The 15695-nt window shown below is 34.2% G+C and overlaps 2 protein-coding genes across 2 annotated transcripts; both read left to right on the top strand.

Annotated features, from left to right (window-relative positions):
* Window positions 1–2780: 2780 nt before the first annotated feature.
* Window positions 2781–3584, top strand: LOC136823236 (putative nuclease HARBI1). Its single transcript, XM_067079417.1, has one exon. It carries the CDS (start codon window positions 2781–2783, stop codon window positions 3582–3584), a length of 804 nt encoding a protein of 267 aa, XP_066935518.1.
* A 4395-nt stretch (window positions 3585–7979) lies between these two features.
* Window positions 7980–14150, top strand: LOC136823207 (sodium-coupled monocarboxylate transporter 2-like). Its single transcript, XM_067079380.1, has 14 exons — window positions 7980–8376; window positions 8684–8749; window positions 8928–8979; window positions 9213–9280; window positions 9838–9989; window positions 10136–10276; window positions 10399–10528; window positions 10703–10791; window positions 11516–11628; window positions 12176–12246; window positions 12485–12571; window positions 12824–12993; window positions 13275–13500; window positions 13756–14150. The coding sequence occupies exons 1-14, from the start codon at window positions 8035–8037 to the stop codon at window positions 13837–13839; spliced, it is 1791 nt and encodes a 596-aa protein (XP_066935481.1). The 5' UTR covers window positions 7980–8034; the 3' UTR covers window positions 13840–14150.
* The last annotated feature ends 1545 nt before the right edge of the window (window positions 14151–15695 follow it).

Here is a 15695-nt window from a genome sequence, read left to right as displayed (position 1 = left end):
TAAACTCAAATCAAATGACTTTGGAGGTTTGGTGAAATGGTGGTGGAATGGCCGTCCCATGTTGCGTAAGATATTCCCAAGTTGGAGCAGTTGATGGTAAATATTTTACAAATATTTTATATAATAATATCCTAACACCATCAAAGAATTCTCCCTCCAAATTTCAGGTCTCCAGCTACACTAGAAAAAGAGATATGCTAAATTAAAGAAGCCAGACTGGCAAATATCTTTTTTTCTTTTTTGAAAAATTTTTCGAATTTTTCCAAGCTATTTTCCTAACCTTTTTTTGGACATTTTTAGTCAAATTTTTGACACTAAGATTTGAATATCTTTACAACCACTTATCGTCTGGAGGCCTTATGACCCCTCGTTTTCTTTCTTTTTCAAAGCACTACAAGATATGATAGGTTTCGAAATGCAATCTCGGAATCGTAAGGACCGCCTTCGTGTAAAAGGACTGGGGATGACAATAAAGTTGCGTGATTGTGTTTATGAATAGGGCGCTGTATCAGTTTTTGACTTTCTGGCGCACAAAAAATTCTTGTTGTAAAATTTTCCGCCAGAGGACTATTTTCCTCAGATGTATAATTTTCATGCACCTTCAGAGGTTTACCGTGCGCATAAGAAAATTATGAACAGCTCTTATCAGGTTACCAAGGGCAGGCTAGCTCTAAAGCTCTAAAACAGCATCTAAATAATATGAAAACCAGATTTTATGATTCTTCAATCAATGGGAATCAAAACTATAAAGTGCACTTACAAACATGAATTTTTCAGATCTAACAAAATTAATAACCGCACTGTCATCATTGACAATAAAGCAAACGATTTTCAGTTAAGAGCCTTGTAAACATTCCACCAACTTCCATGGAAATGATCTATCACAGCTCAGTCTTCCATTTTTAGCGCGGTCTGAGGATTGAGCAGAGAACGCTTTGCAGAACGCCCGCATGCTCCTGCGTGGGTGTAAAACTTCAATCTGTCTATCATTTTCTCAAGTGAAGAGTACGCGAAGCGATTCTACCTTTACGATTCTACCTTTACGATAGTGCCACGGATCATCAGTGGATAGTATTCAATTATCATTATCCCTTTATTTTCATTCCTAGAACTTTTGCAAAAAAAAAGAAACATAGAAAAGTTGTATTTTTTACTGCTCTATTCACATACTGAATTTGAAAGATCTTCTATGTGGCTTTTTTTTTGCAATCTTAAAAAAACTTTGGCTTAAGTGCTTGCGTGCAGCATAGGGTTACAAAGTCCAAACATGTGTTTCCGGTAATTTTTGTATGAAGAGTTAGGTCTATACTGAAGGGGTTTTGTTCTCTTTTCAGATTTTCCAAGGGGGTTATTAAAGCTTAAAGGTTTCCAGGGGGTTCTCTCATAAATAAAATTGACATTAATAGTCATTTTCCAGGAGGCCCTTTTTCACAAAATTTCACTTTCCAGGGGTGTCAACCCTAATTTCCAGGGAATAAGTGTTATCTGAAATTTCCAGTGGGGTTAGTGAAACAAGTTTTTTTTTAAGAAACTAGTTTTACCAAGAAATCGGCCTTTTGAGCCTTAAATGTTTCTGACATGTTTCTAAACTTTTTTACATATATAATCAGCCTATTTTTCATGCAAAGAAAAAATCACATTTGTTTTGATATTGGAAGGTTCTTAAAAAAAAACGAATTAAAAAATTTTATGTTCTTGTTCTCGCCCTCAGCATGTTTCTTAGTTTAGGCATTCTGAGCCTTATGTTTCTTAAAAGTGTGTTTCTTAAAAAAAACGTGTAGCCCAATATAGTAGTTATCAGTTGGCAGCCCTTTCGATTGACTTCCAAATTTGCCATACTCACCAACTTTGCCAAATCCACAATTTCAATGTCAAAAGATCACAGCTTCATGGCAAATTTGTACATCGCTACTCTGCCATTATGTTTCTGAAAGTTTATGCGGAATTATGCTGATTCGTCACTTTAGCCTGAATAATTTACGCTTCTCACAAATATTTCGTGCATAAATTATGACTAGAATTTAAATTATGTGTTGCGGCGGGTCCCTTTAAATTTTGTTTGTAAACAAATATGGTGGTCACAAGAGGAAAAAAAGCTGCAATAATTTTTTCAGTGACACACCTTCTTCAAGATATTGCGGAATTAATCGATGAAGATTATGAAGATGACTTTGAATTCTTCGCAGCCTTTTCTAGGCGTTTTCCAAATCCAGAAAGACTTAAACATGTAAAGAGTTCTGGATACTTTGAATCGGTAAATTTCTTAGCTAACTCCTCTTTCCTTTTTATCATCCAAACACACTGTTTTTATAAGAACAAACTATTTAAGATCATTAGGCTTCGATGAACATTATTATTTACATCAAAAGCACGTTAAGAACATTTTAAGGCTTTGTGGGCTCTAAATACCCAGTCTCTCAAAGGAAATGATACAAAATAATCATGAAACAAGTTGTTTATATATTAAATTGGATACATTCTTTTCATTTTAGGCCGTGCCACGTTTCCACAACAAGCTGTTTAAATCGCATTTCCGACTTCGCAAAGAATCAGTCGAAAAATTGGCCCAACAGATCGCCAGCCATGAAGGTTTCATCGTCTCGCACACTGGTGGTCGAGAACCAGTTCCAATATTAAAACAGATATGTGTTTTTCTTTGGTATATAGCTACCACTGAATGCCTACGATCGATTTCTGACAGGTTTGACATTCAAATGTCAACGACCCATGGCCTGCTCAGACGAGTAATGAAGGCCATACTCGGCCGATTGATGGACAGTATGATAAAATGGCCAACGGGCAGAGAAGCTGAAGAAGTAATGAGGGGTTTTCGAGCGTTCAGGGGAATGGAAAATGTCATTGGTGCAATTGATGGGAGCCATATCCCCATAATGGGCCAAGGGGAGGAAACCAAAAGTTACATCAATAGAAAGGACTTTCCATCTATTGTCCTCCAGGCTGTTTGTGACCACAAATTGAAGTTCACAAACTGCTTTATTGGGTTTCCAGGGGCAGTCCATGATGCTAGGATTTTTGTAAATAGTCCTATTTACAAAGATATCATGAATAAACCCATTGAGATGTTACCGAGAGATAGTTTTTTGATCGGCGATGCTGCTTATGGCCTGGAAACATTTTTGATAACCCCCTTTAAAGGACTCGAGCTAGGTGCTCGTTCATCGGAATCTAATTTCAACTTCGTCCACGCATCTACTCGAAATGTCATTGAGAGGGCCTTTGGTGTTATGAAAGGAAGATTTCGAAGATTAACAGAAAAAATTCAGATCACTGATCCTGAAGAAATTTGCAAGCTCACAATGGTAGCATGCATTTTGCACAATTTTTGTTTGCTTGAGGAGGAACGGCTATTCACTGATGCCGATGATAGCGACGATGATACTGAAACATTCGAGGAACTCGATGTCAATGATGATAAGGCTTTGGAGGTGAGGAGAAATCGTAAGAGAAAGATCGAGGACATTGAACCATGCTTGGTTACATACGGTTCCGATAAGAAGTCTGCCAAAAGAAAGAGGAACGAAATTGTTAAAAAATTGGAAAACAGAAAAAAGAGGAATAATTAAAAAAAAAAACACTAAAAAAGTACAAAAAACATCAATTCTTTTATACATTTTTTATTAAAATTTTTTAAAAATACAAAAACATCAATGCTTTTAAATATTTTTTATTAAACTTTTAAAAGTACAAAAACATCAATGCTTTTATAGAAATAGTTATTTTTGTTGATGAAATCTAATAAGTTTCATGATACCAAATTTTGTTAAATATTTGACAATATAATAATGTAATTATTACAAATATTCTGAATTATAGTTGAAATTACATATGTAGTTGAAATTTACAGTGGACATCATTTATTATATACATAAAATAAATATATAAATAGAACTTGAATAAATAAGTTTATAATCATGTTGTAACAATATCATATTGCAGTAAATTTTGAAAAATTTTTGAAAAAACTATACCACATCTGTCTAAAAATTTAGACCAGCAACTTTAGGTTAAGTTTTGGAAGCAAGACTACTACCAAATTTGCCAAGAATGCCAGATTCACCACTTCTTTTTTATTTTGCATTTATGGCACTCCAATTTTGCCAACTTTGCCAAATTTTTGTCAATCGAATGCAAAATAATTGGCAAACAGGGCAAAATTGGCATATTTTGAAGTCAATCGAATTGGCTGTGGGTTTATATTTAAGATTAAAACGGCAATTATTACTCTTTTCAGCAACTATTGCCAAAAACGGCAATTTTTTCAATGATAACATGCTGAATCAGCAGAAAAGTTAAAACAAGTACTGTGAAGTTAGGTAATTTGCATGGCCATCAATTATGACTGATCGATCAAAGCAGCAAAATTCCAAAACAAATGAACTATGCAGCTCCTTTAACTTTTTTTTCAATTTGGTTGAGTTACAGAAGGCTTTGAGGCCCATTTTCACAACTATAGACGCTTTAATGCCCTGTCAGCACCTTGAACTGACTACCCAATTCCCCTCACATGACATGGCTTGACCTGGGCAAAGGTTCATTCCCTTGCCAAGTGAATTGCTTTGAGTGGGAATCGAACCTTATTAGCTGCCTGTGCAGCGACCCAAGTCAATGACCACTATACCACAGCGCCATACCTCACAGCTCTACTCTACGATTTTTGTTTTGATTTAACATTGTATTTTAATCACCAGCCAGGTCATTCATTTGAGGGATATGCATATTAGCCTCCACTCATGCAATTTACCCGATCTCACGGTAAATAAATGAAAATTGCCATTTTTCGGCTGTTGTTGCCGTTTTTGGAAAGGAAAGTTAATTTTATTACCGTAAGTAAGTTGGTCTAATATCGACATCCCTCGTCTATTTCTGACACCCTTCTTTAGAGACGGGAATAATATGAAAGCTTGATTGAAAAACAAAGATCAATTTCAGCTGATAAAAAACGTGTCGGAATTAGAGGAGGGATGTCGACATTAGACCAAGTTACAGTATTAAGTATGTGGTATTCGTCACCCTTGCAATTAGTAAGCCCACATGTCATATGTAAACAAACTTACAACGGGGGTTCTGTTTTCTCCTTCTAGCTGAATTTCGGCATCGATGCAGGATCTTTTTACATCTCATTTTAGAACTTTTTTTCATGTTTATTGAGCAATGAAAAATTTAAAAAATCACTTTTAAAGAACCGAAAAACCTTTCCCTCAATATAATTCTACATTTTTCAAACACCTCTGACATCTTTGCCCCAATAAGGACAGTACATTTCTGCTGACTCAACATTTCATTGTTAAAAAAATTGCCGTTTTCGGCAATAGTTCCCAACTGGTTGTACTAGCTAGAGTGTCAGAAGTGATGTCTAACCTTTGTTTGATGAGTTTTCACTACATACTTACACTCATGCAACCGTCTGATCAGGTCTGATTGCAAACAACTCTCGTTGCGGCTCGTTTTATCCCATTAAATCAGATTCTAGTATTTCCCCCTCAATATATCCCAAACGGTCGTAATTGATAAAATCGACCATCGATTAAACTTGTTTTGTTTATTTGTTATGTATGTGAACGGTTTTACATAGTACTGGCTGAAGGAAGGTAATTTATGTGGGGTAGTTTGTTATTCAATACAGTTCTTGTACCCGGCCACAACCGCAATAAAAAAAATCATAACATCACTCATAACATCATTACCATTTTTTGCGTAGACAATGGGTCGCGACTTCTTCATAAAGACCTAGACACAACATCTGGACTTATTTTGTACTTTACAGTCTCTTGTTCATACTTTTTCTGACTTTTTGGGACTTAGTGGGTTATGTTTTCAAAACTGATCGAATGACTTACCGACAATTTGCCATCGATGGGATTCGTACCCGCTAAATGCAAAGTTCCACTGATCAGAAACCCAACGCCCTTAACCACTGCGCCACGGTTTCATGCCAGAAAATCATTTCTAACGGCTATTTATATTGTACAAACTACAGACCATACTATATTAAGAGAAAATTGCAAAAGAGTGCTTGTTTCAAGCTCCAACCCTAACCCAAATCCTAGCCAATTTGATACATAACTACACCCAAACAACACCCATACCCAACCCTACTAGGACGCCTGTACTGCATGCCGGATTCGAAAAAAATATATTTGTGTCTTTTGCTTTTATGAAGAAGCCATCACCTACCTTAAGGGAAGAAATTTTCGCGAGAAGAAATTTTCGCGGAATTTAATTTCGCGAATCAGAGTTTCAAAATGGCAAATTTCGCGGAATTTAATTTCGCGAATGAGCCGATTTCAAAAGTTTCACGGAATTTAATTTCGCGATTAAGAAGAATTTATCAACTTAAATTAACTTTTAACCATCACGGAGTTATTTATATTTGTTTATATTTGATAAGAAATACACGTTATAATGCTTAAAAATCAATTGTGTCCATATTTTTTGGTAATACCTGGTCAAAAACAACAAAACAAAAGAAGAAGAAAAAAATCGAATTTCGCGGAATTTAATTTCGCGATTTAACAATTTTGGTGTGTTTCGCGGAATTTAATTTGGCGAATTACACCCAAATTCGCGAAATTAAATTCCGCGAAAATTTCTTCCGCGAAAATTTCTTCTCGCGAAAATTTCTTCCCTTAAGGTAGATAATAAAGAACTTTCTCCAACAGTATATCCCTAACTCTTCATATAAAATTTACGGGAAACGCATATTTGGACTTTGTACCCAATGCTGCAAGCAAGCACTAAAAGCTAAAGTCCCACAATAGCAGGTCAAAAATTTATTTTTTAAAGTTTGCAAAAAAACACTACATAGAAGATCTTTCAAATTCAGTATGTAAATAGAACAGTAAAAAATACATCTTTTCTATTTTTCCGTTTTTTTGCAAAAGTTTCAGAAATGAAAATAAAGGGATAATGTTAACTGAATACTATCCACTGATGATCCGTGGCACTATCGCTAAGCCAGAATTTCTTCCCATACTTTTCGCTTGAGAAAATGATTGACAGATTAAAGTTTTTCACCCGTGCATGAGCTGGACCTGGGCTGCATTAAAATGGTAGAACTTAGCTATGGCACTGGCAGATCATTTCGATGGAAGTTGTCGGAATGTTTAAAGGCTCTTGATATAAAATCCTTTCTTTGAGTGCCATTATTAATTTGATGCTGTTATAGCTTAGCTTTAGAGCTAGCCTGTCCAACTTTCAACAATGATAGAAAAAACCTATTTAAACAAAATCAACCAGCACATTTTTTATCTTTCTTCTTCTTCATCTTCAATGAAGCACTCAAAGTTAACTCAAAGTTAAGCACAGTTAAGATATTCTTATAATTATTGATTTCACTGAAACACTGTTATTGTATGATGTGATGGAGTGCATGACGTAACTAGCGCAGCAAGTAACTCACCTTTTGTTGGAAGATCATTTCTTAGTTATTTTGGCATTTCAATATCTATTACTTATGTAAAATACATACCAAAAAAATAGGAGAAATTTTGTGAATAATTTCTTCCAGACAATCAAGAGAAATTAAAGCTTTATATTAAACTTTTCTCCTTTTTATTATTATACTGTAAAAATTTTTGTTTTATTCCTCGAATTAGTATAATTTTTCTTGGGAATAGCATTTTGGTTGGACCTGAATTTTTAGGTGGAATCTGGAACCTCCTTGGACACTATATGCACTCAATCCTGAACTTTATTATTTTACTGATTGATATAATATGGTTATTTTCCTCTTTCTGTTCCATATCAATCAAAAGGGAAATTTATTTCGCTTGCTTGAAATTGATTGTTTTTCCATATGTGTGTTATTCTTTAACCCTTTTTATCTTTTTTTTTAATTTTTGATATAAGAGATAAGAAATGATCATATTTTGATGCCTTATATTCTTTGTTTGATGACTTGATACTTCAGACTTCTAAGCAAAAGCAAATAAAGGTAACAGCAAAATTAGAAGAATATAAATAATGTAAAATTTCCTTTATCTAAGTAAATAACCAAAAATCTCAGTGTCAAAGATGGACGATAAAAAAACTATTGGTATTGTTGATTATGTGATATTTGGAGCTCTGCTTCTATCATCCAGTTTGGTTGGCATATATTTTGGTTACAAACACAGGAAAAGAGTGACATCGGCAGAATATTTACTGGCTAACAAGAGTATGTCATGGTTCACAATTTGTATATCCTTGGTTGTGTCTTTTTTCTCTTCAGTTGGTGTGATGGGAATCACCACTAACATATACATGACTGGTGTCACTTTTTCTCTTCACATTTTGACCTTTCTGGTGCCTATTATTCTGAATGCAGAATTTTTCGCACCTATTTTCAGAAGATTGGAGCTGATCAGTGTAAATCATGTAAGATATTATTAACTCTTAAACAAAATACCATGCATTTTGACCTACTTTTTTGTAAGTTGAGATTATATTTAGTTTATTTCAATTTAAAAAATGTATGAGCAAATCACAAGGATGGGGTTAAACTTAAAACCTTAGAAAGTGCTAGGAATTCATCTAGGTGGGAAATCATTCATTGCCAGGTGTGAATTCCCACCAGTGTTTGTTAAATTTTTCCTGTGCTGAATGAGTTTAAATGTCCTAAATTTATGTTGTTTTTTAAAGTTCTTGAGGCTAATTTACTAAGTTATTATTTTTTTCTTTTCAGTATTTGGAATTGAGGTTCTCTAGAGGAGTTCGCTTTATCGGATGTTTCCTGTTCTTTCTGCAGTATGTAAGTGAAGTTCTTAATTAGACACAGACTTTGAGTCTCCTGCTACACCAAATTAAAACTGACTAATTGCCAGCAAAAACGACCAGCTTGTTGCTGGACAGACTTTGAAGTCCTTTTAAGTCCTTTTAAATCCTTAGCTTTTGTCAGCTTCATTTTTTGTATGATTTTAATTTTATAGGTTATTTACCTGGCTATTGTGTTGTATGCTCCTAGTCTGGCATTAGAAACAGGTAAATTTGTTGCTAGACAATTGTAAGAACAATTTAGTGGGTCTCAAAAGGTCTCCACCAGATATTTTGATACTTTCAAGCCAAGCATGCAAAATTTATAACCAAAGAAAAAATTGAAAAACTGGCAGTAATAAGTTGTAGAAATAGAAATAGAAATAGAAATTAGCAAGAATTATATTCGTAAGTTGAATTTAGATTCAAAGTGTAATATTTTGATGTCGTTTTGTTTACAGTCGCAGATGTGCCTTTGATGGCAACCATCATCACCACTGGACTTGTTTGCACATTCTACACTACTCTGGTAAGCTCATTTCATTTTTCAATCTACTGAATTATTTATTTACCACAAAAAAATATCCTCTGCCATACACTTAACCAACTACTTTTTTAACTTTAATTTATTAACTGAAAAATTGCTTTCTTCAATTTACGATAACATAAGAAATTTGACCAAACAAATAATATTAAGCTAGATTAAAAATTATCAGGAAAAGATATCTTTCAATCCATCAAGCAAAACTGAAAAAATTTTAAAATGAGTACATAACTCAGAGTTTCATGTTTCCACATTTATCAAATGGTGTGAGAATGTTGTTTTTTGTTAACGTCAATTTTTCAATTTTACAGTCATATATTTCTTGTTGTACATTTGATAAATGTGGAAACATGAAATCTGAGTTATGTACTCATTTTAAAATTTTTAGTTTTGTTTGATGGATTGAAAGATAACTTTTCCTGATAAATACATTGGCTCTGGTTACCCATCGAGCAATCCAACATCATTGATTCGCCTAACCTAAATTAGATTAAAAATTATTAAAACCCGACACAATAAGAAATGATATTGCTATCTTACAGGGTGGAATGAGAGCGGTTATATGGACAGACGTCTTCCAATCAATGGTCATGGTCATTGGGCTGGGAACTAGTTTGGTCATTGGTGTGATAAATATTGGTTCATTTGAAAAGATTTATAATGTAACATCAGAATTCAAAAGATTTGACATTGAGTAAGTACGGATTAAAAAAATCTTCCTTTTAGAATCGAAGGAGTATCTCTGATCTTTCTCATACACATGTGGTTATGTAAATTATGCAAATCAAAACGTGTGTGTATTCTCTGTCATAATATTTTGATTTATTTTATTACTTGCAGTATTAATCCTGATCCAAGAGGTCATCAAACAGTATGGGGAGTCACCATTGGAGGGACTTTCTCTATCATGGCTGCTTGGACGATTTCACAACCAACTATGCAGCGAGTCATTGCTGCCAGAAGCCTGGGCGATGCAAAAAAGTATGAAGAATTTTTTTAAAGCGAAGTATTTTTTGCATGCTTTTTCTTATGGATTTATGTAAAAACAATCAAAACAACTATCTGCTGTTAAAATCAAAGTGACTTCTTTCACTATTCTCTAGAGCTCTTTATGGTGCATATGTTGGACTCTTGTTGATTGGAGCATTCTTAACGACACTTGCTATTGTCATCTTTGCAACATATGCTGAGTGTGATCTATTGAAATCTGGAAAAATCAAGAGCCCTGATCAGGTAGATATATAGATTTTTAAATGTTGTTTGTCATAAAGTTGTTATATCCAAGAACCGTGCCGTCCCTTAGAACTGCCAGTATAATATGAGATTCTTTTGTAAAAATTTTTTCCATCAAATTTGCTTCCAGCCCCTTTTTTCTACAAGTCAATATTTTGCTATCTATTGATTTAGGTGCTTCCATATTACGTGGTTGATAATTTTTCACATATACCTGGTGTGACTGGGGTATTCATCGCCTGTTTGTTCAGTTTCTCTATCAGGTAAAACTTACTATTGTTATAAAACTACATTAAAAAAAAATTTATAATCAGGCATAGAAACCATAGCGTCTGCCCACTGAAAAAGGAAAGGGTTGAAAAATACCGGGTGACCCACGAAAAAGTTCAGACGTTTCCCGACATCTTGAGGCCGAACAAATGTCCCAAAGTGCTTGGAGTTTTGATATTTAGAAAGTAGATATCTTAACTTAAAATTTGAGCTATCACCTTTTAAATTTGACCAACTTGTTCTCTACTTATGAGCTTTTAAAGTCAAAATTCACTTTTCGGTAAGTGTAAAAAACACGTAAAAAAGAGGTATTAAATTTTATGCAATCAATTAGAAATCCACTTACAAATTGACTTATTTAACGAGTTTTATGACATTAATAATTAATAAAAACGACTTTCAAAGTAATTTTTGTTTAAAACAAGACTAGTTTTTATAAAAATTGGCGCTTTTGTAGATTTTTCAGATTTTTTTCAAAAACTGTATATCCAAAACGTCTAAAAATACCAAATTTTATACCCCTTTTTTACATGTTTTTTACACTTTCCGAAAAGTGAATTTTGACTTTAACAGCTCATAAAAAGTAGAGAACAAATTGGTCATAAGTTTAAAAATCAAATTTAATTTTAAACAAAACATTTTAGTTTAATCTTGTTGTCTTGTCATTCCATCAAGTTGGACTTTGATGATACTTTACTCCTGTATTATTTTTTTTAGTACACTTTCATCAGCTTTGAATTCATTGGCTGCAGTTTTCTTGGAAGACATTGTGAAATCGTTCAACCCTGTTCTCAGTGAAACTTTCCAAACAAGAGTTTCAAAGATTGTTGGTAAAACAAGCATTATTTTTTATTAATTTTGTATGTCTTTTTTACAATGAAACAATGGCCTTACTCAGGATGTCTACGGGACCTTGAAAACCTTGAAAACCTTGAAATTGGACTAAGCAACCTTGAAAACCTTGAAATTCAATGTAATGGGAAAGAATTCCTTGAAAACCTTGAAAATGCATGATTGTGACAGTATAGTTGTCTTGTTTTGGCTTGGGTTCTCACTAAAGTTTCGGTCTATGCTAAAAACTCTAAGAATTTTCTTGCTTGCTTCGCTCGCAATCATTGTTTCTAGACCAAATACTGGTAGTAACATCTCTTGCACCTTGTCAACAAGTCATATCCTACTATTTAAGTCGATTTGAGTTCTGAAAAACCTTCAAAATACTCAATAACTGGTCCAAAAACCTTGAAAAAACACTAAAATTTTGCCAAAAAAACCTTGAAAACCTTGAAAATGGCGACAAAAATTCTGTAGAGACCCTGTACTTCTTACTCATTAAAACCATAATACAACTTGAGTATGTAATTTTTTGTTTCTTTTCAGCCTGTGTTCTGGGTGTGGTAATAACAGGTCTTGCATTTGTTGTGCCATTGATTGGTAACAGTATCATCAAAGTAAGTATTGATGTTTTTAATAAGGTCTTCAAACTAAATGAAGGATATTTTAAATGAATGTCTCTCAACCTTAGTCGGGAATCTTAGTTGCTTTGTCAGCAAAAATCTTCAATGCTTTTAATTTCAAAGACTTTATCTACCAAGGAAGTTATTTGCATTAAGGTTTCTTGAGATTTTAAGCACTTGATATTATGTTATACCTTTAATGCCCAGCCATTATTTCTCTCATATTTTTCAGCTTGTCATTCAACTCTTTGGTATCGTAAGCGGACCTTATTTCGGATTGTTTGTCCTTGGCATATTCTTCAAGAAATCAAACTCAGTTGTAAGCTGCTGTGGTTTTTTCTTCTAAATAGTTTTGTTCTACATATAGTTATTTAGCAATGCAACAGAATGCAATTTAAAAGAAAAGTTTAACAAAGCTTCCAGATTCGACCAACTTGTAGAAAGAAAGGGCTTGGTATCTATACTCTTAAATCAAACCAGTACAATGGTAATAAACGTTATTTTTAGCAGGTTGATAGGTAATCCAAACTCATATCGACTACATTTTACATTTGTTCAACTTTCTAAACAGGGAGCAGGAGTTGGTTCTGTAATAGGACTCCTGGTAGGAATTGCAATGATGGTCGGTCAATGGTTCTATCCACCTGGCAAAAATCTACCACCTGTGTCAATGGCACAATGCACTAACGTCACCAAACCTGATTTGAAATTTATCTATCCAGCAGATCCTGTTTATAAGGAGTAATTATTCGAACTGTTCCCTGAAAGTTTGTCAATGTTGAAAATATTGCTTACACTGCCCAACTAGTGCTAGAATCTATAGTCTCTTTAGTCATTGGTTGTGGTATACACGAGTGTTTTCTGAATTTTTTTCTAAATTCTTGTTTATATTTTTCTCAAATTTCTAAAATGGTCTTTTACCTGTGATATTGTGTTATATTTCAGCCTTTGTAGTTAAGGTCTTCTCTCAGTTTACTCTATCAATGTAAATAATACCTAATTTTCTTCTTTTAAATTAATAGCAACATAATAGCAGACATGGTCAGTTTCTCTTATATGTGGTTTGGCTTTATCACTGTCGTCCTTACCGTCTTCATTGGATATTTGGTCAGCTTATGTCATGGACGTTGCAACAAGGAAGAGTTTGTTGACAAGATTCTGTTGTATCGATACAGTGGATGTTGTGGATGTTGCGGAGGATGTTGCAGCTGTTGTGATGGGGATGGAGAAACAAGCTATGAACCTTATGTAAGTCTCGGTAAAAGAAACCGAAAATCAGAGTTAAATTATTTTTTTTAAAGAAATTTCGTAGCAAAATCTTGACCTTATCTTATCTGCAATCTGCCAAATTAAATTGTCACTTTTTGGTCATCTAAAAGATTCAATTCTCGCCAAAGTTAAATATATTATTCACTCAAAAATTTACGACGAAGATATGAGGTTTCAATGTTTTGCCACAATGTTGTCACAGCAATTATTGTTACAGTTTTTTTTCATTTTCAGGATCGTGAAGTTCAACTCATGATGATGAAAAAAGACCAAGAAATGGAAGCCGAAGACGACAGAAGAAACGATGTTGTCATGTAAAGGCTGCACGAAAATGCGGCTACGTTGATTTTGTGGTGTGGAGATTGCATCATTTTGGGTGAAACTGTTGTGTTTAGTTTGAATTCCTCTTTGGTTAAAAGTGGAAGGAACCCAATAAAATCAATCAAAAATTATGTTACAATAATATTTTTAGTGTTAGGAATAAAATGAAAACCATTTTCTGAGGTTTCAGCCAAGTAAAGTTGTATTGAAATTATACTGTTGTTTAAGAAAGTCCAGTTGTGGCAAATAAGAATATGCCACGTGACCAACTTTTTTTTTAAGTCTACGTTGACCAGGGATTTTTCCAAGCACTTTGAGCTACTACCGTTTTTCTATAATTTGATTGAGTTTCAGATGCGGAACATAACGCAAGCGTAGCGAGCGCAATTTAGAGCTGGGGGTCGGGGGCGCTCTAAGCCCCCCTGCGGGGGTTCTAGGGGGCGGAGCCCCCTTAAGAAAATTTTTTACTTCAAATTTGGCCCTGGATTGCTTTAAACAAGAACAAAAAGTGAAAACATTAACGCCGCTTAATTAAAAGTAGAAAGGTTTTGGCTCATTTTAAGCCGGTCTTGTTAACGCTGGCCCTTTAAACGAGTCCAAAAATAACACATTAAGGGCCGGCCCGATTGGGTAAATGGAAAGAGTTGTGGCAAAAGCGAAAGAAGAAATAACAACAAATCTGTTTTTTTTTGAAAACGTCTATAAAAGAATTTACAAGTAATAATGAGGATTCTCTTAAACCTAACAAATAAATCTTGCTATTTTAAGTCTTTAGATTTTACTAATTAAGTTACGATCTTTTTGACTTACTACTGTCACGATCAGAACAGACATATAGTTTTATGTATTGAGGGACAATGAATTTCTAATTTTAAGATAAAAACGTAAAGAAGGAACAATTAAAACAGAATCTGCTTTTTAGGAAAAAATCTTCAAAAGAATATAAAATGTTTTCAAATAGTAAAATAGTATAAACAAAATATAAAGATGCCGCGGGATTGATTAATAATGGTCTATGGTCAGTTATTTTGCAAACGATGAGCAATTTTTCTCTTTCCTGACTTTGTACCGTCTGCCTCAAACCACTTTTTAAGAATAGAAGAGAAATCCTCTTCATTCAATTTTCTGAACTTGCATATTCGCATGCAAGCTCCCAAGTTTTCTGGTGTGAGCCTATTTCTCAGCTTGGTACATATGAGTTTCATTAAGCTGAAGGATCGTTCGACCTCAGCTGTAGAGGGTGGAATGAGTGCTGCCAAGTTTAGTATCCTGCTTAGTTCAGGATGGCGAGATTGGAATCCCGATTCTACCCATTGCTTTAACATGATTTCAAAAGTGTATTTCTTTGTCTTCTCCAGTTCTTCAATTCGATTTTCGTAAGTTTTAATGTTCTTGTCGAGCTTTATAATTTTTCGTTTGCTGTAGATTGAAGATAAGGTGGCTTTCTTTTTTTCTTCACCATTTAACTTTATTTTAGCTGTTTCTAATTCTGATTCCCGTTCCGTTTCCCATTCCAATCGCTTTTTGAAGACAAATTTCTTGAAACCCTCGTATTGAGTAATTAGACTCGTCGCATTAATGATAGGACGTTTTTCCAAGGATGGAGATCCGTAAAATTGAGATATCGATTCGATTTCACTTTTACCGTAGCTTGCTAATTCTTCTTCCGTCTGTGGAATCTGAGCTGGATCAAGTGCTGTAAAACCTTTCAAATGTTCTGGAATGTTAAAAGCTATCTCGATTTCATCTACTAGCTTTGAGATGAAAGGTTTGATGACCTTATCTTCAAAAGATGTAGGGTCAAAGGCTTTGTTTGAACGAGATTCGTAACGCCCTTCCGCTGATTGTTTTGC

Source organism: Clytia hemisphaerica, unplaced genomic scaffold (assembly GCF_902728285.1).
Source record: "Clytia hemisphaerica strain Z4C2 unplaced genomic scaffold, Clytia hemisphaerica genome assembly, whole genome shotgun sequence".
Taxonomy (NCBI): domain Eukaryota; kingdom Metazoa; phylum Cnidaria; class Hydrozoa; order Leptothecata; family Clytiidae; genus Clytia; species Clytia hemisphaerica.
The sequence above is the reverse complement of the archived record's forward strand: the minus strand, read 5'-3'. Positions and strand labels throughout refer to the sequence as shown.